A 20868-nucleotide genomic window follows, 5' to 3' on the forward strand; every position below is an offset into this window, starting at 1 on the left:
GCCAGAGTGCTGGAGGTCTCTTTGATACCCATCAATGCTAAGTTGAATTCCTTTGGTCGCGTTGCTGCTGTGGATGTCGGCAAGACTATTGTTGCTACACCGGGTCAACTTTGAACCGCTTGGGTATGGTATCATAGGTTTGCGTGCCTCGACTTGTACGTTGAGAAGCACGTATATTCCAGGACAGGTGTGAGCTGTGGGAGGAGAATGGATCGGCAGACAGGTGCGATAATCGTACGGATCAGCAATGTTCTTCAAGTACACCACCTGGTAAGTATTGCGGGGGACGCTTAAACAGCAAGGATGGCGCGAAATGGATTGCAGGGGTGAGCCAGTCGCGTGTCGGATTTAGGCACACTGACGCGCGGTGGGCTCGTGGTCCCGATTCACTTTGGTGCCTCGTGGTCCGCTTCAATTGCGCACGCGCCGGCGATAGAAGCCTGCAATGGCCGATGGAAGCCTTCCATTAGTGGGGAGCGTGAGCGCCGATTTGCTGGCTGCTCGTCACAAGTCTTTCCAACGGCTAAATCTCACATACAACACGCCGCTGCCTGCATAAACTAGCCATGCAAGTTACATCGCCTAAATGCATCCACAGCCATGAGCGGACTCTGCCCCCGAAGCTCCCTGTCTAGACCAGACGTCGCTGCTTTCACTCGGGGATGAGCAGATCTCTCGCTCTCACCCTAAAGAGCACGCTTGCGCTTGCCCACCCGGCTCCAAGCCACCGCCCGCAGTTTTAGTGGTTTCGACCGGGCTCAGCGCCTGGCTTGCCCCATCCCTCCCCCGCCACACAAGAACCACTGGCACCACCTAGCCTGCCTTCTGTTCTTCTCCCTATTCTCTCGATCCTTGACAAAGCTTGCGAATTCGATCTCGTGCATCTACAAATCTCGAAACCCAGACCCGGCTCCAATCCACCTATCGAGTGAACAACGAAACTCATCTACCTGCTGTTTGATGGGTGCCCCCATGCCGGCGTAACTCCCCACCGGTCCGTGATCGGGCAGCTGCATACGAAGCCGCCGCTACCATGAGCTCCTTCTTTTCCAAGATCAAGTCCAACACGGTATGACAATGCCCGCGCGTAACATCTGACGGGCTTACTAACTTCCTACGTAGCAGACATCCGCGGCGCAAAATGCCTCTCCAACCAAGAAGGACCCAAGCGCACCACAACCAACGCCTCTCGAGCGTATGTTGCAAAATGCCGGGCCGATTAGAGGCGACGGGAGCGACAAGTTCTGGGGCATGGAAAATGTACGTATAGAGTATCTGCCCACATTGCTTCGGTCCATACTAAATCGCGTTCGCAGTTTGGAAATACATGGTTCGCCGCCCATTCGAGGATCTCACATACTTGACTGACTCTAGCCAGCTATTGCAACTCCATACTACAATGTCTATACTACTCAGCGCCTTTTCGGGAAGAGATTCTGAACTACCCCCAGCGATCAACGCACGAAGATGTATCTGCCGCCATGAAGACGGCAGAGCCGCGCAAGGGCCCAGACATGCAGGCAAACGGCCAAAAGAAGCCCAACCCTCAACCAACTGCGCGGAACTCTAGCGGCCAGCAGCAACAGCAGAAGCCAGAAGATAAGGATTCTCCAGAATACAAAAAGAAGCAAGCCTTGGTAGCTGGACCCATTCTGAACATGAACTACAAGAATGCTGCTGGCTACCAGATGCCCGAAACCCTCTTCACGTCCCTCAAGGACGTCTTCGAGGCCGTTGTGCTCAACAATAGCAGGAGCGGCATTATAAGCCCCGGCAGATTAATCAATGTCCTGAGAAGAGACAACGAAATGTTCCGATCGGCCATGCACCAGGACGCGCACGAGTTCCTCAATCTTTTGCTCAATACTGTATTGGAGGATGTCGAGGCTCACGATAAAGTACTGAAGGAGAAAAAGGCACTCGAGGAGCGCGAGAAGCCCCGAGAGAATGGCGTCGCAAAGCCAGACGAATCGCAAGAGGACACCGGCGCAGTTTCGTTTCCGCCTTTCTTGCCTGCTCCCTCCCAGGATTCGCCAGCAAAGGTCATCTCCGAACTGTTTCAAGGCAAGTTGACCTCAGAGACAAGGTGTTTGACTTGCGAGAACACTTCTCAACGAGACGAGCCTTTCCTCGATCTATCTGTGGACTTGGAGCAACATTCTTCCGTTACGGCATGCTTAAACCGCTTTTCTGAAGAGGAAATGCTGTGCGAGCGCAACAAGTTCCACTGTGACAATTGTGGCGGACTACAAGAAGCAGAGAAGCGCATGAAAATCAAGCGTCTACCAAAAATTCTGGCCCTTCATCTTAAGCGCTTCAAATACACCGAAGACCTGCAAAGGTTGCAGAAGCTTTTCCACAAAGTTGTGTATCCATATCATCTACGACTGTTCAACACCACAGACGACGCCGAAGATCCCGATCGGCTCTACGAATTGTACGCCATCGTTGTACACATTGGCGGTGGCCCCTACCATGGCCACTACGTTGCCATAATCAAGACCCAGGATCGTGGCTGGCTTCTTTTCGACGATGAAATGGTGGAACCGGTCGATCGCAACTATGTCAAGAATTTCTTTGGCGACAAAGCCGGCCTCGCATGTGCCTATGTTCTGTTCTACCAGGAGACGACTTTGGAAGCTGTCCACAGGGAGCAACGGATGTATGGGAAGCGCCGTGCTTCCCAGGATAATGGCACTAGCATCCCTTCCAATCTTCGCGAATCGGCCGAATTGCACCGCGTAGCCAGCGATCCAGTCTCACCTGGCGACGCTTTCGCAAATCTGGATCATGCTGCCACCGCGCCAGCCATGATGAAAGCTAATGGTCACATTGACCCACCGAAGTCCCCGCCCGCCGTTGTACCTCGTCCTGTCAGCCCTGTTGTACAAAGCAAGAAGGAGAAAGCTAGGGAAGACAAAGCCGCCGAAAAAGCACGTAGGGCTGCTGAGAAGGCAGCAGAGAAGGAGCGGCAGGAGGCCGAGCGTGAGAAGCGCAAAAATCTTGCACAGAAATTGCAAGAGACCCACAAGAAACAAGAGGCCGATCTGAAGGCGGCCATGGAGGCGAGCAAGCAGAGTAAGCTGGACGAGGACAAGCGAAGAGGACATGATGAGAACGTCGCACCTGCAGCCAATGGCAGTAGTCCATCTGGTTTAGACAGGTTTCGGCGCAGTAAGAGTCTGCGCTTCGGTAGCATGGGAAAGAAAGACAAATCAACAACAGGGCTGCCCAATAGTCCATCCACAGGTAGCGGATTAGCAAGGGCGGGGACAGATGTCGGCCAACCGGATGGCCCAAATGCCGCGAACGGCACTAGCGGTGCCATCAACAGCTCAACGGCGTTGGTAGAGAATCGACCAAGCCAGGATAAACCGCCAACCAGTGAAAAGGAGAAAGAGAAAAAACACAGCCGCTTCAGCATCAGAAAGAAGAGCTTTGGTATGCTGTCATGAACAGCCAGCAGCAGAATACGACTTCAACTCGGCTCTGGAAATCGAGAATAGAGGCGGCTGTTCCACGTACTAATCAACTCGCTCCAGAGCACGGAACATCTCCGAAGGCGATCCAAGGATGCGGCGTGGCGGTCAATATGTTGGACAGTGTTACTCGGCTCGAACATGAAGAACTAGGTCATCTACGCCAGTTCCTTACGACAATGACTTAATGTTGTGCATAGCGCATGACGGCCTGTGGCTATTTGCGGGCGAAAACAAGGACATGGAAGGGGTTATGCAAAATCTCCTCTATACATTCGGAACAATGTGTGGATACTTGAACAGGATTTCCATAGTAAAGTAATACCACTGGCATACATTGCAGTCAGCGACATGAAAATGACTCTGGCTTTTGCTTCATCATCGTCTCCTGAGCTGCAACCTCAATACGATTGGCGATCTGAGTCTTTATTCAGGCCGCTATCCACCAATTGCGCGCTTCTGCGGCCATTGCTTTCGTGTGACGGCATCACCATCACAAGCATATGCGGCCTTGCCGGGTGGGTTCCCCGTCGGACCAGGCCTTGATATGCCAACATTGCAACCGGCCGAGTAGACTGTCTTCGGCTTTGACCGTCTGGCTGTCCCCGGACCAGCTCCTCGCAAGTGGCTTCAAGCGAAACACCCGCTGGGGGCACGAGGCATTTCCTCCGTCGGGCTCGCGCTGGACGTCCCCAGACGACCATCTGCACCTCCTGGTGACTGACATGTCAGGCTGAGTTGTTGCGCCTGATCGCCCACGGACCGTGGTCTGGACCCTGCTTGGAAGCGCCTCTCGCTCAGTAGCATGCGTGTCTGCCACAAGGCCTGCCGCCCACCCCTCGTCCTGTTCCCTTCCAAGCTATCTTCTTAAGCATGCCCTGAGAGAAACGGATTTTGCATAACCACGGCTTCGCGGCGTGCCGGGCCCCATCGCGATCTTCACCCCAGCACCAATTCGTATATGATTAGCACAATATTGACCGCTATCAGTGGCACTGTCATTTGTCGTCAGCCAACGCTTCGTTCACCCCGTGTGCGTCCGTGTTGGGGGGGGGGGAGTCGTACCTCTCGCAACCATGCGTATACTGCTGATTAGGTTCACCGCACGGCTCTTCAGACTGTCCGGGTCATTTGCCGACTGCCCGAACGAGGGTTCGGACTGTTGCAGGTGTGCGCGGCCCCATCCTACTGTGTGGTTGTTAGTCACTGTCGTTCTCTTGGGAGGAGGCTGGCTAGCTGAGGCACGAATTCCAGTGTCTGGAGGGGTGAGTGTAAGGGTATCGTACTTCTTGCGAGGAAACGGTCTTCGGAGAGGATAGCGACGGCGTTGAGGAGGAGCACGGAGACGTAGATTAAAGGACCGAAGCCGAAGAGGGAGAGCATTGTGTGGGATTATCGTGGTTGCTTGGATCGCAGGTTGGTTGCAAGGGATTGCTGTGCTTGTCCTAGGTTGCGGAGCCGGCCGATTCGGACGGAGAGCAGGGTCTAACACGAAGTTGCGAATGGCTTCGTGGGAAGGAGAGGGAGGTCGTAGCCACGTTATTGAGATTCTTTCAAGATTCATAGAGGCCAGTTTGTTGAAGTCGTCTTGTGACGAGGCTGGATATAGGGTGGCCGAGAGAGGCCAGCTGCGCTGTGTGCTCCCACCCTCATCGATTTCGTGTTCCGATACAAGCTGGAAACCACGCGTTGGTCGCTACCCTACGTCCGCGTGTCTGACAACGCGGGTATGGGCCCTTTGCTCTGCGATCTTGTGCATGGAGGCTGTGCTGCTGTACCGCGTAATTCACCCGAGCTGGCAATAGTGGCCGGTGCAGACACGTGCCGGTTTTCCGAGTACTTGAAAGATGTTACGGTTCGAGCGTTCGGAAATGACGACATCTTCATGAAACTGGAGACCCCCGACACCGCCTAAAGAGAAGAGTACGATACCGGATAAGGATAGGATCCTGACCGATGGCCGACGGATCGAGTAAGCCGTCCTCGTAAGAGTTGAACCATGCTCACGGAGCGACTGGCACCTGATGCTACTCGCCGGACGCCGTTTGACTCGGACATGTATCAGCTCTATTCAAGGCACGCTTCTCCTTCTGCGGGAGCTCTGTAGCCGCAGAGTAAGTTGATCCAGCAATCGTGACATGGACCGTGCCGGACTTCGTAACTCGACCAACAGCCGAACAGGTACAGAACATGTCGGCTGGAGTGAACACCCCGGCCCCTTGTATCCGACATAACAAAAGGTACGTCACTACCCATGGCGCGGATGGCAAGTCTATATATGCCGAGTCCTACGATCGGAGCTACGCCCTCATGGAGGGCTTGGGCGGCGCTGTGCGCTCTTTCGCCATGGAGAAGGGCGCCTATCACATTCACCGAGGATGCTGACATTGCCAATAATCGGAGTGAAGAGAGTTCAGCCAGCTACAAGAAGTTCGACATAGTGGTACTTAGTGGCGGCGTCCATCTGGTCGTGGTCGACATTGCGCCCAGTGGAAGGTTGTCTATGCTCAGGACGAAAAGTATTGACTTCTCGATCTGTATGTTAGGCAAGATTGAGCATGTACTGGACAGTGTGGAGAGGGTCACGCTGCTTCCTGGGATAAGGGGGCACTTTTGGCTGTAAAGAGCTGCTTGCTGACACGCATCAGAACCATATTGTGCAACTTGGGACTGTGAATCAGTGGGACAACACGATGCAAGAGCCGGCGAGATTAATTGCTGTTACCATCTCAGTGGAGGCAATTCAAAGTACCAGGAAGGGCAAGGTGCTGGAAGACGAGTTTCTCCCACCAATCTACGCACTCCAGTTCTGGTCGGGGGATCAGCTCAACCATGGAGCGTCACTCTGTTCCGGTCCCATAGCTTGTTATCGAGTCCTGGCTCTCTAATCTGATGTTTAGTCGTTGTTTTGGACAGATATTACAAATGTCATCGAACAAGAAAATGCCTTGTATCGTGCCAAGATTAGTACGGCTGCCCTTTTCAGGCAACCGCTGAGCTCCACTTCCCTGCTGTGTTCCGCGTCGAAGTCCTACGCGTCATCTTCGCCTTCATTCACCCAATATCCCATGACTTTTGGGCGCGCGAGACCGCCATGAAACTAGAGGCATGGCATTTCTCATTGCCCATCATTCCATTATTGATCCTTCTTCACCTCTGGGCCGTACCTTTCACCAAGGTTGAAGAATCTTTCAACATCCAAGCCACACACGATTTTCTTGCATATGGCCTGTCATACAACAACGCGGTCGCAAAGATCGATGCCTTCTACGACCATGTCCGCTTTCCAGGCGCTGTCCCACGGACCTTCATTGGAGCTTTAGCGCTGGCTGGTATCTCGAACCCATTCGTGCAGATCTTTGATCTGGATTTACCGGCTCAGCAAATGCTAGGTCTGTTTCCCAAGGATATGATGTTTTGTCTATGCTCATAGGTGTACAGCACGAGGTGTTCTGGGTTTTCTTAATGCCGCTGCACTCTCTTTCTATATCGTTGGTGTAAGACGAGCTTACGGCAAAGAGACGGCCTTGTGGCTCATCGGGCTCCAGGCGAGCCAATTCCACATCACGTTCTATGCCTCAAGGACCCTGCCAAATATGTTTGCTTTTGCTATGAGTATGGACGCTTCTGATAATGCATGAAGTACGCGCTGACCATTTCAGCTACATTTGCTCTTCGATTTACACTTCCGGAACCAGCTCCGTCTTTGGCGCCTATCAAACGAAGCAAGCTTGCACTGTACATGATGACAATAGTCACCATAATCTTTCGCTCGGAAGTCGCCCTTCTACTCCTTGGCCACTGCCTTCAAACCCTCATCCGATCCTCCAGCTCGATCAATCAAGTCGTCTCAACAATACGTAACGTTCTGCTGCCCTCCGTCCTCACGGCCACCGTCGCCGGTCTTGCCCTCACCGTCTCGATCGACACCTTCATCTGGCGGTCCCCGCGCCTACTTTGGCCCGAAGCCGCGGCCTTCTTGTCCAACGTATTTCCATCTCCTGGTTCGCAAGGAGCTTCGGCCTGGGGCACCTCGAGCTGGCATTGGTACCTCAGTTCCGCCCTCCCACGCCTTACCAGCACACCCCTTCTAGCAATCCTCCCGATCTACATCTTCCACCCTACCGCCATCCACCGCCAAGTCCTCGCCCTACTTCTTCCCGCCTTCGTCTATCTGGGACTCTACTCCCTTCTTCCGCACAAAGAGACTCGCTTCCTTTTCCCCATTCTCCCCACCGTCAACACCGCCCTCGCCCTTGTAGCGACCCACATCACGCAGCGCACCTCACGCACCACGGTCTACCGGTTTCTCGCACCGATCCTCGTCTTCACCACTCTCCTCTCCTTGCTCGCCTCGCACCTCATCCTCCTTCCCCTCTCCGCTCTCACCTATCCGGGCGGCCATGCTCTCGGCATTGTGCACGCACACGCCGCGTCGGCTCAGCCGCAGCCCGAACTACACGTTCATCTCACGAACTTGGCCCTGCAGACGGGTGTGACGCATTTCTTGGAAAAGCCGCTGAGGCACTCTGGGCAGACGAGATGGGTATACGACAAGTCGGATAATTCATCCGGCAAGTACACGGAGAAGAAGTTTTGGAATAGATTTGATTATGTGGTGGTGGAGGACGAGGAGACGGTGCCGGTATGGCCCGATATGCGCTTTCAGACTGTTGGGCAGGTGATGGGTTTGGGGAGACCGAGACTTGTGACTGGAGCTAGGGGAGGTGAGACGGATGGGGTGGTGATGTTACTCGGTAGGATGTACGGTGAGAATTTGCTGGGAAGGGCAGCGGCTGGCATCTATAAAGTGGCGAAGCAGCTTGGGATCGGTGTGACGCGTGGAAGATGGCTTGCCTGGCAACATGATCCGGCTTTGGTGGTGCTAAAGAGGAGTCACGATGTGGTAGAAGAGGTGGACACAAGAGGTGTGCAAGAAGCCGGCATGCGGTAGTCAAATATCTTATCGCTTCAGAAGTGCCTGACTTGGGGTATCATTCTCCATATGCTACAGCGCGCTGCCCTGCCACAGCCGATGGCTGTGCTCCTACTTCTGCAATCCCTTGACCCTCTCTTCCACCCCCTTAACGAGGCCCCCGACGACCTCGACATTTTCCTTCATCTCTCCTCTCATCTCTTCCATTTTCTTTTCTGTTGCCTCCACCGCTTCGCGCCATCGCTTCACCTCGGCCTTCATCTCGCTCTGTCGCCTCACCACATCGTCCAGTTCACCTCTCGCTTCCGCCGCCCCGGCGTGAACGATACTCAAGCTTCTCAACCTCTCCAGCACTATCGGCAACAAGGGCTGCAGCTCCGTAATGCTTGGCAATACCTGGTAGAGCGCTGTGATCTTAGATGACTGCTCTGACAGGAACAGATCAGAATGCACGCCCGCTTCGGTCTTTTCGATGGCGGCTGGGTTGGCGCCGACGCCAGAAGCGGGGCGGTCACGCGTCTGTCGAGTTTGGTTGAAACGGAGTCGGGCCTCGTGCAGATCAGAGAGTGAACTCAGAGCTGCCTTGCGGGAAGCGGTCAGCTTATCGGCCTCGATGGTGAGGGCGCGAATGCGGGTCTGCAGAGCATCAAGACTTGATGCCGCAGCTGGGACACCAGATGAGGTCTGCGAGAAGCGGCCAGACGGCGCAAGAGTTGTGGAGAGCGTGGAGAGCTGCGCGGAGAGCGTGTTGAGCGTTGGAAGGACGGACTGAGAGGGCGACGACACGGAGGGAAGTCCAAGGGCGGACTCAAGGGTGGTAAGGCGATCAGCAAAGGCGGCCAGGGCCGGCAGGGCGGAGCTTTGTGATGAGGTGGACTGTTTTGCATCAAGTTTCGGGGCGTCTGGCTTGGCCGTCTGGCTTGTCGAGATGGATTGCAAGAAATCGTCTTCGCTTTTGCGGTTGACAGTCGGACCTGATGGTACTTCTATCCCCTGCAACATCTTGTTGAGCACTTCCAACCCTTCCTCTTCGGTCTCTCCACCTTGCTGTCGCTCCACACTGTCCTTAAATTCACCATCGTCTTTCTTGGCCAACTCGAGCCTCACCTCTTCCGCTTCCCTCTTCAATCTGGCTATCCTCGTACTGACAGTCTCTTCCTCACTCTCGCTGCCACTGCCATCATCGTAGTCTCGCCGTCGTCTCCGTCTGCTTTTGGTTCTGTAACTTCTCCTTCCTCCTGCAGCAATGGTACCAGAGAAATCAACGTCTTTCGCGCTGACTACTGTTGGTTCAAAGCGTTGTCTAGCAGAATTGGTATTTATGCGCTCACGTATGAGGCGCTCATCGCCGCCGTTGTCGTCTGATGGGGTGGGGGAGTCGGTGCGGAGGGTGTCGGTTTGTGTCGTCGAGGCATCGTCGGTCAGAGCAGGGGTCTCATATATCTCCGGAGCAACATCAAGGTCCGGTAGACCAGCATACTTCTTTCCAAGTGCCATGCTGCAGTGTGCAATCGTGTTACAGAGTGAGTAACGTGCCTAATCGGAACGCAACTTTTGGGGCGAGTAGAACGCGGTCGCGAGTAGATAGTTCGAGTCATGTGTTCCATCCGAGCGCCTTGACAATGACTCATCTGACTCCATTCACCTCGACGTCTGACCTGCCGTCGGTTCATCAAAAGGATCACAACATGCCGTAATGAATTCGGCTCTTGTTTCTGATAGAGCACTATGGCTGATCATCCCAATCGCATGTGCAGTAGCTGCTGTCTCGTTCGCTTACCCACTCCGTGACATTAAAGAGGCAGCGACAGCACCACCAATAGAGGAGCAACCTAATGCGAGACGGGTGGACGACGATGCAGAAGATCACATTCCGGTTGGAGCACTGAAGGTGCTGTCCGATGGGCATAGCTTCCATCTGCGCAATGCGGCCTTCAAGATAGCTCTATCTCAATCGCTAAAAGATGTACCGAAAGCAGCGCTCCTCAAGGACCTCTCAAGCAAGCAGCCCGAAAGACGAGATCAAGCATTGCAAGCATTAGTTTTTCTCATTCACGGTCCGGATGCAAGCGATGCTGACTTTACACTCACTCGTAAGCAGCAACATCTGCATTTCCAAAATCTGGCCACCTATCGAGCGTTGGTCACTGCTCTCGTCAACCTTCTACCTTTTCACACGCATACTCCTACCGACATTTGTTTCGCCAAAGGCGGACACCCGCCTTCACCGATCAGGCCCCTGCTTCGACCCACCAACGAAGTGACTCTCATCAACTTGGTACTTGAACTCCTTAGGTCGTACAGGCGCTCACCCATTCCGCCAGAAGGTGGACTTCAGACCTTCCTGAAAGCCGGCATCGTACAGCGGTGGCTTGCCAATTATCCTTTCCCGTGCACCTTGCCTCAGTATTTGAAGCTCAACTTCAGACGATCCGACGTTGTCGAGCTCCTCACAGACAAAGCGTACGCTCGCGATGACTACTTGATGGCCGAGCTGGTGCAGCATCTCTCACGATACCCACCTGCACAAATCGAGCTACGCAACGCTGGCCTCGCAACGAGATCAAGCAAGATCACGGAGCGATTTAGGTCAGATAGCATCGACGATTCCATCATCTTCATCCGCGAAAACCTTGGACCCGCAAATCCACTGACGATGGGTGATGCGGGCAACGACGGCGCCACAGGCTGGCAGCACTTTGATCCACCGAGGATCGATCGGAACGGCATTGATCTGCCACGGCCGAGATCTTCGGACCGCAGCTCTTCAGAGGAGCGGCTACGTCGTCGTCACAGAGAAGCCATCGTCGTTGCAGACCCGGGCCAGCCAGTCAGCAATCAAAACATTCTACAGCGTGTGACTAGCGGAGTTGCGCCGAGCAGGGGCTTAAACAACGACGATACCCAGCACCCGGGACAGATTGGCAGAGCTGACAGCGAGCGGGAGGAAGTCGCCAGCCACCTCTCGTTCTCCGAGGTTAGTGGCAGTGCGACGCCTAGTAGCATGCCGAGCCTGCTGAGCGCAACTGCAGCGAACAGTGTAGATCACGAGAGAGCGAGGAGGGAAGAGTTGGAGCGACGTCTTGGTGCAAGACAAATCAGTGGTGCTGAGGCTGGCCTGACTTCTGACACGACGAATGCACCACAGACGGCCGGGGACTTGTTGGAGATGGCCCTGAGGGCAAGGGAGCAGTCAAGGGCCAGTCAGCCTAGCCAGGGAAGCCTGGATGGGCAGTGATGATAAGCGGCGGTCAAGAACATGCTTCGACGAAGAGTTCCGTGGACTGGCAGGATAGTAATCGATTGGGTCTACAGCAGTGATTTGGAGCATAAAGAGGTGCACGAGCGGCTCTTTAAAGAACAAAGACGAGATGAACAATGACAGACACAGGGAACGAAATGTCGTTTCCAGAGATACCCCGACGAGCTATTGCAAAAAATCATGAGCAGAGCGCCATCGATTCCTTCAATATTCAGTTATTGGATTTTTGTGGACTACCAGCGACTAGCTGATCTTTGGTCCATCATCTTGACGTTGCACTCATCGTGGAATCCTCTTCCCTTAATCCGTGCCACACTTGCTGCCACCTCAATCGTACTCGGCCGTACCATATCGCATGCAACACACATCTTCGCCGAGATTGGAAATCTTGAATCGTACACGCACGTCCCGCTTACTTCAGAGGAATGAACCGCGAAGAGTGCGTGGCACCGATACCGGGACGACCGTGCTTGACGGGCCTATAGGAGATGGAAAACTCGCCCAGGTAGTGGCCAACCATCTCAGGCTTGATTTCGACCTGGTTGAATTCCTTGCCGGAGTAGATACCGATGACGGAGCCGATCATCTCGGGGACGATGATCATATCGCGCAGGTGAGTCTTGACCAGGTCGGGCTTCTCATTGGGCTTGGCCTCCTGCTTGGACTTGCGCAGCTTCTTGATCAGACCCATCGGGCGGCGCTTGAGGCCACGGTTGAACCGGCGGCGGGCGCGGGCATGCAGGATGTTGAGAAGGTCATTGGAAGGGATGTCGAGGAGTCTGCAGTGAGCATTTGTCAGTGTCTGCTTTCTTCGAGGATTTGAAAGTGCGGTTTGCCGCGATTGTGCGAGTGGGGAAATGCAGTAAGGTGCACATACTGGTCGAGGTCAATGCCGCGGTAGGAAAACTTGCGGAACGCTCTCTTTCTCTTGAGCTCGGCAGCAGCCTCAGCATCCTGTAGAAATGTCAGATTAGGCGCTTCATCACGGAGATTGAGAAGTGGTTGGATCGTGGGAAGGCGTTTCTTTGCTGACGGCGGGATAGGTACGTACATATTCCTGGTCGGCCATGATTGCGGGATGTATGAACCTGGGCCTTTCGATTTACCGGTCGAAAGGCGAAGAAGGATGGATTGTTGTCGTGAGGAAGTGGTCAGAACAACGATTCGAGTCGCAGGCAAAGAGAGATCCAAAGTGGTGCGAATGCCAAGCTTCAAAAATCTTGGCATTTTACCGCCGCAAAATGATCATTTTTATGCGAATTACAGCAGGCGTAGATCGTGTATCGTAGACCATATTTGGCTACGAGATTCACTACGGAAGTCAGAGCAGGCTATGAGGCCAATGAGAATGGTATTGTCTGTCATACTGCCTCCGGACGCATGAACTTGCGAATATCTGAAGTACAAATGGTCTGGCGGTGGGCGACATTTTCGTTCAAGCCGTCAACCATACGCTGGAAGAGCGCGAACGCTGAGTTCCTCATTCCACTCTAGAAGTCCTTGCAAGTTTGCCAGCGCCTGTCCATGCAGTTGCGCCCCAGGCAGTCTCCTCTGGATTTCGGAAGGGTATCTTGTCGTGTAGAGCCGCCGGAGGGCGCACTTAGTCGAACAGACCGAAGCCCATGTCCTCATCGGACTCCTCCTTCTCTTCCTCCTTAGCAGGCGCCTCCTCCTCGGCGGCAGCGGCACCGCCAGCGGCGGGAGCAGCAGCACCACCAGCAGCAGCGCCACCGGCACCGCCAGATGGGACGGATGCGAGCTTCTCGGTACCGGCAGAGATCAACTACAAGTTGTTAGCACTATATTCTTGTAGCCATTGCGCCGCAACCCACCTCATTGATGTCCTTGCCCTCAAGCTCCTCAATCAGCTTGGACAGGCGCTCATCGTCAGCATCGATACCGGCGGAAGAGAGAACGCCCTTGACGTCGTCGGCAGATGGGCTCGAGTTGCCAGCAAGGCCAAGGAGAAGGTAGGCCGCGAGGTGCTTCATTTTGTAGTTTGTCTGTTCCTGGTCAATTTTTGATCTGTAATTCTTGATTCGTGTGCTTATTACCGGTGATGAGAGTGACGAACGAGAGAGACAATCGATTTAACCGCGACTTGAGCGGAGACTGGCACTTCAGGTTCTAATAGTCGTGGTTGAGTCAGAGGATGATTCGCAGACCATTCTCCCCAAAATCTCATGTGCGCAACTCTTGGCAGGTCGTCGGATTTTAAGCGGCAGTAAGCCCTAGCGCCAATTGGCGGGGGCGAGACTTCATTCAAGTATTTAGAGGCCGCTTTCGTTGTCGCATTTCTGCCCTCAGCTTGCTTTCGATTGTATTTGTTCTTTGCCGCAGATCATGCGACTCCCTTGACAGCGGACTCATCTTGCTATGACTCGAAGTAACCGCGTGTTGCTCACATAGCTTTCTCAGTTATGACTCTTCCACCTGGCCACAACCGATAGCGGTGATCCAACCACTCCCACACCAACAACAAAGTACCGTGACCATGAGCTTCCTTGGAGGGATCGTTAGCTCCATTGGGGGCGATAAAGCTCCGCCGCCCCCGCAACTTCCCAAAAAGTCAGCAACCACCAACAGCGCTCGAACAGTCACAGCTCCGCCAAAGCCCACCTCTCGGCCATCCACTCCTTCTCAGATGTCTGGTGTCAAGCGTAAGGCGGAGGAACCCGCGAGCGCAGTCTCATACAAGTCCACAAAGCCAGCCTCCGGCGCCGAAGGCGGCACTGTGCCGCACAAACCGGCGGCTCCCCCACTCAACGCACCTCGGCCCCAAGCTGACAAGGCACCGGTGCCACACATTCAGACGGACAAAATGGCGAAAGCAGCACCTGCCAAGCCGTCCCCCACGGCTGCAGTCTCATCACCAAAGCCTCCACCGAGCAAGGGCTCGTACGCCGAGTTGATGGCCAGAGCCAAAGCGCAGAATTCTGTTCAGAAAATTGGAGTCATCACGCATAATAAGGCCGCTCCCAAGGAAAAGTTATCCAAAAGAGCTGAGCAGCGCCGTTCCGAAGAAGAGAAGGCACGCAGGGAAAAGTCTGGTAATGGAGGACCTCGGAAAGCCGACGGTCGACGAAGTGCTAGTCCCATGAAGAACGGCGTGCAGGAAGGTCGAATCTCAAAGGCCTCAACCAAACCTGGTTACAAAGGTACCTTGGGCATGTCAGCTGGTCGTGAACGACCTCGTCAGCCGAAGGCTTCCCGCTACGATTCGTACCTCGGAACTGACGAGGAAGACAACAGTGATGTCGAGGATGAGGATGATTATGGTGATGGCTACGAGTCCTCGGACATGGAAGGAGGATTTGATGACCTCGAATCAGAAGAGCAGGCAGCGTTGCGCTTGGCAAAGGCTGACGATGCTCGAGAATTGGCGCTCGAGAATCAATTGAAGCGTGAGAAGGAAGAGCGGCGCCGGCGACTGATGAACCTTGCTGCCAAGCGGAAATAACGGCGTCGGTCTCTTTTGATGGTCGAAATTGTACCATTTGACACTTTAGCAGTGGCGTTGGGGAATGCTTCAACATGAATTGGGTTGAGACGGATCAGCACGAAGCAACTTACATTAATTGACGGTGCAACTTTAATCACTCCGAAGCTGGCGTCGCGAGAGTTGATATCATTACAAGGTAGAAAAAGACTTGAACTCATCCCATGCTATTGTTCAGATGCTGGATCCCTCTCACTTCTGATCAGTGCTCTTAGTTTCCCGAAAAACCAGTAATTCTGGTCGAGTTGTTGCGACTTATCCTCCATCGACGGGTTGTTTAGGGACCAAAAAACGTATTTCCTGGCTCACTAGAGCATGTTTCCACCACAACGCCCCCAGAGTGCTGAGAAATACACAATATAAACTGTCTACAGGCCCAATAACTGTAAGGATCGTCCCCCACGTGCGAGCGCCGATCGCGATCGACCGCCTCCCAAGAGTTCACCTCTCGCCGAGTCTCGGACATAATCACAGACCACCACACCAGCTCTCGAACGCAATAGCAGCCACGTGGAGGATGGAGTATTTCATTACCCTCCTTAACGGGTCGAGCATATAGGCGGCCCTTGACCGAATCTCAACGTCCATCGAGAGTTCTCCATACTGCCTCGACACTTTCTCTACCACCATGCACTTCACACGCGCGCTTGGGCAACAAGCCGTCTTCGGCCTCGCGTCCCTCACCACCATCCTCGCCGCCAACACCACAGACCAGCAGCACCTGAGCGGGCACATCGCCGCCGACAAGGTTATGACCTTTGTCTACGCCCCCTTCACCGTGCTGCCCGGCTGCACGTCCCTGAGCGTCTACCAGAACTACTCGCTGCCGGCCAACAACAGCATCGACCTGGGCATCTACTCGCCGCTCGGCCTCGACCCCATCTCGGCACTTAACGGGTCCGGCTCCCGCGGCTGGAGCGGCGGCTTCCGTAAGAACTTCACTATTTCCGTTGCGGAGGCGACGCCGGGGTATAACGCGGGCGGTATCGAGGCTGGGGTGTGGAATGTTGTGCTTGGGCCGTACGTCGTGCTGCCGGAGGGGGTGGATTGGTGGGTGGATGTGGAGTTGGTGTACGATGACAGTGTCAGTGGGGGGTATTGGCACCCGAGCTACGCACGCATGGATTACGAGCCGTTGCTGAGCCAGCAGGGGGGTTCTGCAGCGGATCGGGGCCGGGAGAAGTGGTTGCGGGGGGATTTCCATATGCACAGTATCTACAGCGATGGACGATACTTGCCCAGCGAGCAGATGGAGAACGCGCTGAAGAAGGGACTGGATTTCATCTTCTTCTCGGAACACAATACGGACAGTGGGAACAATGAGGTGGCGGGCTGGCGGCCGGAAGGGGCGCAGGATCTGTTGGTGGGGAGGGCGATTGAGGTGACGACCCGCCATGGGCACTGGCAAGCGATAGGGTTGGCGCAAGGTCAGAAGGTTGAGTGGCGATACACGAATGAGACTGATGGCTATGCTGTTGCTGCGCAGGGGGTGCGGGAGTCGGGTGCGCTCGTGTCAATCAACCATCCCTTCATCAACTGTTCGCGGTGCGACTGGACTCTGGATTGGGAGCACCATGATGCCATCGAGATCTGGAACGGAAGATGGAGTGAAGCAAACGAGCAGGCGGTGAGGAAGTGGCATGAAGAGTTGATGGCTGGCAAGAAGATCACTGCTATTGGTGGTTCGGATGCACATCATCCGCCTGATCAGAACGGACTGCCGACCACCGTTGTGAAGGTCAGTGCTAAGAGTCAGGCGGGCATTGTCGAAGGCGTCAGGGAAGGAGGCGTGTACCTTGTCGAAGGACCGGGGATGGAAATCGAATTCGGCGTCGAAGTGGCGGGTACTCGATTCGACGTCGGCCAGGTCGCTGGAGCGTCTAAGGGTTCCGCAGTTTTGGTTGCCCGAGGATTTGGGGACAGTGTAGCATGCTTTCTCTCGGAGCAGGGTTACTTCCACAATCAATCATTGGTCGATGGTGGTAGCATTGAGCTTGCAGTGGAAGGGTTGGCTTTTGTGAGGGTCGAGATCAGGAACTCGACGGACATCATGCTGGGCTTGACGAACCCTGTGTTTTTCGAATAAGTTGTCAGTCAGAGGAGCGAGGATCATACTGGGAACAGTTCTAGTCAAAAGATCAATGAATCGGCGGCCACAATGATAAACATCTTCTGAGCGAAGTTCGAGTTCGAGTTCGAGTTCGAGTTCAGGCTGGGGACGCTGGTTGCTGGTCCCACTTCCGCCAAGCACTAACGCCAGGCCAATTTTCACGCATGAACTCCTTTACATGAAAGAGAGGAGGATCCTCGAGGCATGCAGATTGCCAAAGTGAAGATAGACCAACAATCCCGGATTGCATGACTATCAGCAGTATTGGGCTGAGCTGGTCATCCTGGCACCAGGCGAACTGATACCGCTGCGGTCTGTATATGGCTCGTCCAGGTTTCCGAGGATTCGCAACCTACGCCAGTCTTGCCATCAAGATGGACTCGTCAACTCTACCAGCCGCATTTCTACCCCCAGTCAACCGGTCGATGAAAGTACTCGACAGGTCCTTCTTCCGCAAAACCGTATTGCTAGCCGCAGCGTCCGTGTCTGATGCCAAGCAAATATCTGAGGTTCGCAAGGCCATCGTCAAGTCTGACGGTGCTCCTCTGCCCAAATTTTTGCGAGACGATCCAGACCAGCCAGGGACCAAGTGTCTACTGCTTCATCCCAGACTGAAGCAGGACGATCCCTCCACGTGGTCGACTGCTCTGCGTACGCTATCAGAGAGCGGCCTAGTCAAAGTCCGAAATTACAAGTTGGAGCTAGGGTACGATGACTGGACTATGCATTCCATTCTCGAGGCCATCATCCCCGAAATGCTCGACGATGAGCAAGAGTTGCCCACCGGCTTCGCTCAGGTTGGTCATGTTGCCCATCTAAACCTGCGAAGTCAATATCTCCCATACAAATACTTGATCGGCCAAGTGTTGATGGACAAGAATCCTCAAATCCAGACCGTCATCAACAAAACTCTCGATGTTGGCACAGAGTCCGTCTTTCGCACGTTTCCTTATGAAGTACTGGCAGGTGAGGATAACCTGGATGTCACGGTCAGCGAATCTGGCTGTGAGTTTCAATTCAACTTTGGTAAGGTTTACTGGAATTCTAGACTTGGCACTGAACATGGCCGCATTATCGACAAATTCAGCGAGGGCGAGGCTGTTTGCGATGTCATGGCGGGAGTAGGCCCATTCGCAGTGCCGGCTGGCAAACGCAACATCTTTGTGCATGCGAACGACCTCAATCCGGACTCTTTTGCCGGCTTACAAGCTGCCATCAAGCGCAACAAGGTAGGAGATTTCGTCTCTCCTTCTTGCGAAGATGGGAGAGCATTCATCCGCAAATCTGCCGAGCTCCTCCAGTCGAAGTCTCGAAGCGTTGCTGTCAAGCCCAAGCTCAAGATCTCGCGCAACAGCTCGAGCGCTGAGAAGCAAGCTATTCAAAAAAAGATCGAAGAAGGCACTAAACTCCTACGGGAACCTAAGAGCTTCGACCACTATGTCATGAATCTTCCCGCAACGGCCATAGAATTCCTGGATGCCTTCAAGGGTCTGCTTCAGGGCCGCGAGGCTGAATTTTCGCCGCATACGGAGAGGCATTTGCCTTTGATCCACGTTCACCTATTCCAAGCAAAACATACCACAATACCAGAAGAGCACGACGGTGTGCTACTAAGGCTTGCAGAACATCTCGGTCACGATCTAAGTCCTGCTTACAAGAGAGGCGAAGTGGAGCTATTCGACGTCCGACTTGTGGCACCTAACAAACGAATGTATTGCGCTACCTTCCGCCTCCCAGCTGCCGTGGCTTTCGCAGACACCCCACCTAGCTAAACGCTGCTCCTTGCACCTTTTGCCCTTCTAAATGAGCTCATGGATAGCGGGTCTGGATGGACTACGCTCGAGCGCCTCCCAAACTTCTAGCATGGGCCAAGCATGGCAGCCTTGAAGCTCTTGCGACTGGGATTGCTATAGTCGACGTTTGGGCTTTCTCCATCTCGGCCACTATTTCTTTCCTCCATTAACCCTCCGGGTACGATCCGCGGGCTGAATCGCAACCCTCTCCTTTCCCTTCGAATCCGAACACCGCGAACATCTCAACAGCTGATCACAAACCACGCAAAACCTTGCGCGATTCGTAAAGGCCATCGTCCCGCAAACCTCACACTTCAGACTCGGGTTGCAACACTCAGCACAGCATCTATTCGTCATGTGCAATTTCGAGCACAGCGGCATCGGGCCGTGGTCCGAGTCATTGTCATCAGCGTCACCATGAGGGGCGTCCTTCTTTTTGACTTCTTTGCCGGATCCGCCGCCGTTGCCTTTGCCTTTGGATTTCCCCTTGGATTTTCCCTTTTCCGTCCCGGATGGCGATGAGAGAGATGTCGTCCTATATCGACGGATCTCGATGGTGCTCGGCCGCTCCACGCTGACTCTGAGTCTCGAAGAGAAACCATTGCTGGAATGGGAACGCTGCTCTGCGGCCACGTCGGACCTCCCGCTTGAGCCACTTTCACTGAGTGAAGAGTCTTGCGCTTTCTGAGAGTCAGGACTAGGAGAGTGTTTCTGTTGACGAGGCATCCCACTGCCTAGCATACTGTCAGCAGGAATTGCATACCGGATGGCGGGCGACCAAACCCTTGCCTACGACACGCTCGTGCGTGACAGGGTCATAGTGGACGGACCGGTCCGAGTCCGAGTCTGAGTTTGCGTCGGAGTGAGGCATTCTAGAGGGCGTTGAGCAAATGCTTCCCATCGACAACTGAGAAGGTCATGGCAGCAGCCACTGTTGGAGATGCAGAGAACACCTTTATATGGGCTGCCAAACGGTGGCGGCAAACCGTCGACATCAAACGTTCGGCGGTCTGCGCCATTCTCGATGTTTGGCTAGTGCTTGGCCGAGACTCTACGGTTCTGTGAGTGTCAGCAAGCCAGGCTGTTGTTGTGAGCTCGGGGGTGAATACTTTGTCACTCCGTGACGCTCATGTATCCGGCCATCTGGACCACAGATGGAAGGCGAATTCATCTCAGTTCCTACGATAAGAGACCGGCTCATCGCGAGAGCGACCTATTATGAAAACGACTTCCCACTGCGGCAAACTGACGCCGGGAAATGAAATGTATCAGCAACGAGCTCATCATTTCCCATTTCTCTATCTATATCTATATCTAACTCAACTTCCCCTCCACGATGGACGCCGAGCTCACGGCAGCAATTCATATTCAATGACGACCAGTCCATTCCCAAACGCCAGATCAATGCTCAGAACCCCTCCCTGACCCACCAGTCCGTGCTCTCCTGCAGCTACACTCCAACTTTCCACACTTGTTCCATCCAGTAATCAACACTATTCATCCCCTCCCTCCACTGTGGGAGGGGCCAGTACATATACAGACCGCCCCACCCGAAAGACCATAGGCAGTAGTTCATCTAAGCGATAGTGCTACGCGGCCAGCGCTCCCACCACGGCGGCGGACTGGTGGGCGGGCTACCGGGCTGCCACGGGTACGGACCACGCGTCTGTGAGGATGGAGAGCTGTTCATCTCGTTTGACGGCAGTTAGACCATGTCCCGCTTAGATATTGCAGGGTCGTGTGTGGAGAGGTGAGGTAGTGGGTTCGTGGCCTGGCGGTATTTCGGAAA

At 54.3% G+C, this 20868-nt stretch overlaps 10 protein-coding genes across 10 annotated transcripts; 6 read left to right on the forward strand and 4 right to left on the reverse strand.

Annotated features, from left to right (window-relative positions):
• Positions 1–1033: 1033 nt before the first annotated feature.
• HMPREF1541_08330 (uncharacterized protein) lies at positions 1034–3455 on the forward strand (the record flags this gene model as incomplete). The annotated part of the gene is made up of 4 exons (XM_008722649.1): positions 1034–1069; positions 1123–1260; positions 1317–1330; positions 1379–3455. 4 exons carry the CDS (start codon positions 1034–1036, stop codon positions 3453–3455), a joined length of 2265 nt encoding a protein of 754 aa, XP_008720871.1.
• A 963-nt stretch (positions 3456–4418) lies between these two features.
• HMPREF1541_08331 (uncharacterized protein) lies at positions 4419–4862 on the reverse strand (the record flags this gene model as incomplete). Its single annotated transcript, XM_008722650.1, has 3 exons — positions 4419–4474; positions 4545–4667; positions 4766–4862. 3 exons carry the CDS (start codon positions 4860–4862, stop codon positions 4419–4421), a joined length of 276 nt encoding a protein of 91 aa, XP_008720872.1.
• A 1711-nt stretch (positions 4863–6573) lies between these two features.
• On the forward strand, positions 6574–8433 carry HMPREF1541_08332 (uncharacterized protein; the record flags this gene model as incomplete). Its single annotated transcript, XM_008722651.1, has 3 exons — positions 6574–6871; positions 6921–7094; positions 7142–8433. 3 exons carry the CDS (start codon positions 6574–6576, stop codon positions 8431–8433), a joined length of 1764 nt encoding a protein of 587 aa, XP_008720873.1.
• A 93-nt stretch (positions 8434–8526) lies between these two features.
• On the reverse strand, positions 8527–9912 carry HMPREF1541_08333 (uncharacterized protein; the record flags this gene model as incomplete). The annotated part of the gene is made up of 1 exon (XM_008722652.1): positions 8527–9912. The coding sequence occupies one exon, from the start codon at positions 9910–9912 to the stop codon at positions 8527–8529; it is 1386 nt and encodes a 461-aa protein (XP_008720874.1).
• Positions 9913–10111: 199 nt separating this feature from the next.
• HMPREF1541_08334 (uncharacterized protein) lies at positions 10112–11653 on the forward strand (the record flags this gene model as incomplete). Its single annotated transcript, XM_008722653.1, has 1 exon — positions 10112–11653. The coding sequence occupies one exon, from the start codon at positions 10112–10114 to the stop codon at positions 11651–11653; it is 1542 nt and encodes a 513-aa protein (XP_008720875.1).
• A 436-nt stretch (positions 11654–12089) lies between these two features.
• HMPREF1541_08335 (40S ribosomal protein S15) lies at positions 12090–12746 on the reverse strand (the record flags this gene model as incomplete). Its single annotated transcript, XM_008722654.1, has 3 exons — positions 12090–12456; positions 12555–12631; positions 12729–12746. The coding sequence occupies 3 exons, from the start codon at positions 12744–12746 to the stop codon at positions 12090–12092; spliced, it is 462 nt and encodes a 153-aa protein (XP_008720876.1).
• A 531-nt stretch (positions 12747–13277) lies between these two features.
• On the reverse strand, positions 13278–13668 carry HMPREF1541_08336 (60S acidic ribosomal protein P2; the record flags this gene model as incomplete). The annotated part of the gene is made up of 2 exons (XM_008722655.1): positions 13278–13460; positions 13510–13668. The coding sequence occupies 2 exons, from the start codon at positions 13666–13668 to the stop codon at positions 13278–13280; spliced, it is 342 nt and encodes a 113-aa protein (XP_008720877.1).
• Positions 13669–14171: 503 nt separating this feature from the next.
• On the forward strand, positions 14172–15137 carry HMPREF1541_08337 (uncharacterized protein; the record flags this gene model as incomplete). Its single annotated transcript, XM_008722656.1, has 1 exon — positions 14172–15137. One exon carries the CDS (start codon positions 14172–14174, stop codon positions 15135–15137), a length of 966 nt encoding a protein of 321 aa, XP_008720878.1.
• A 667-nt stretch (positions 15138–15804) lies between these two features.
• HMPREF1541_08338 (uncharacterized protein) lies at positions 15805–17262 on the forward strand (the record flags this gene model as incomplete). Its single annotated transcript, XM_008722657.1, has 1 exon — positions 15805–17262. One exon carries the CDS (start codon positions 15805–15807, stop codon positions 17260–17262), a length of 1458 nt encoding a protein of 485 aa, XP_008720879.1.
• Positions 17263–17660: 398 nt separating this feature from the next.
• On the forward strand, positions 17661–19058 carry HMPREF1541_08339 (uncharacterized protein; the record flags this gene model as incomplete). The annotated part of the gene is made up of 1 exon (XM_008722658.1): positions 17661–19058. One exon carries the CDS (start codon positions 17661–17663, stop codon positions 19056–19058), a length of 1398 nt encoding a protein of 465 aa, XP_008720880.1.
• Positions 19059–20868: the final 1810 nt, after the last annotated feature.

This window comes from Cyphellophora europaea, assembly GCF_000365145.1.
Source record: "Cyphellophora europaea CBS 101466 unplaced genomic scaffold supercont1.8, whole genome shotgun sequence".
In the NCBI taxonomy this organism is placed as follows: domain Eukaryota; kingdom Fungi; phylum Ascomycota; class Eurotiomycetes; order Chaetothyriales; family Cyphellophoraceae; genus Cyphellophora; species Cyphellophora europaea.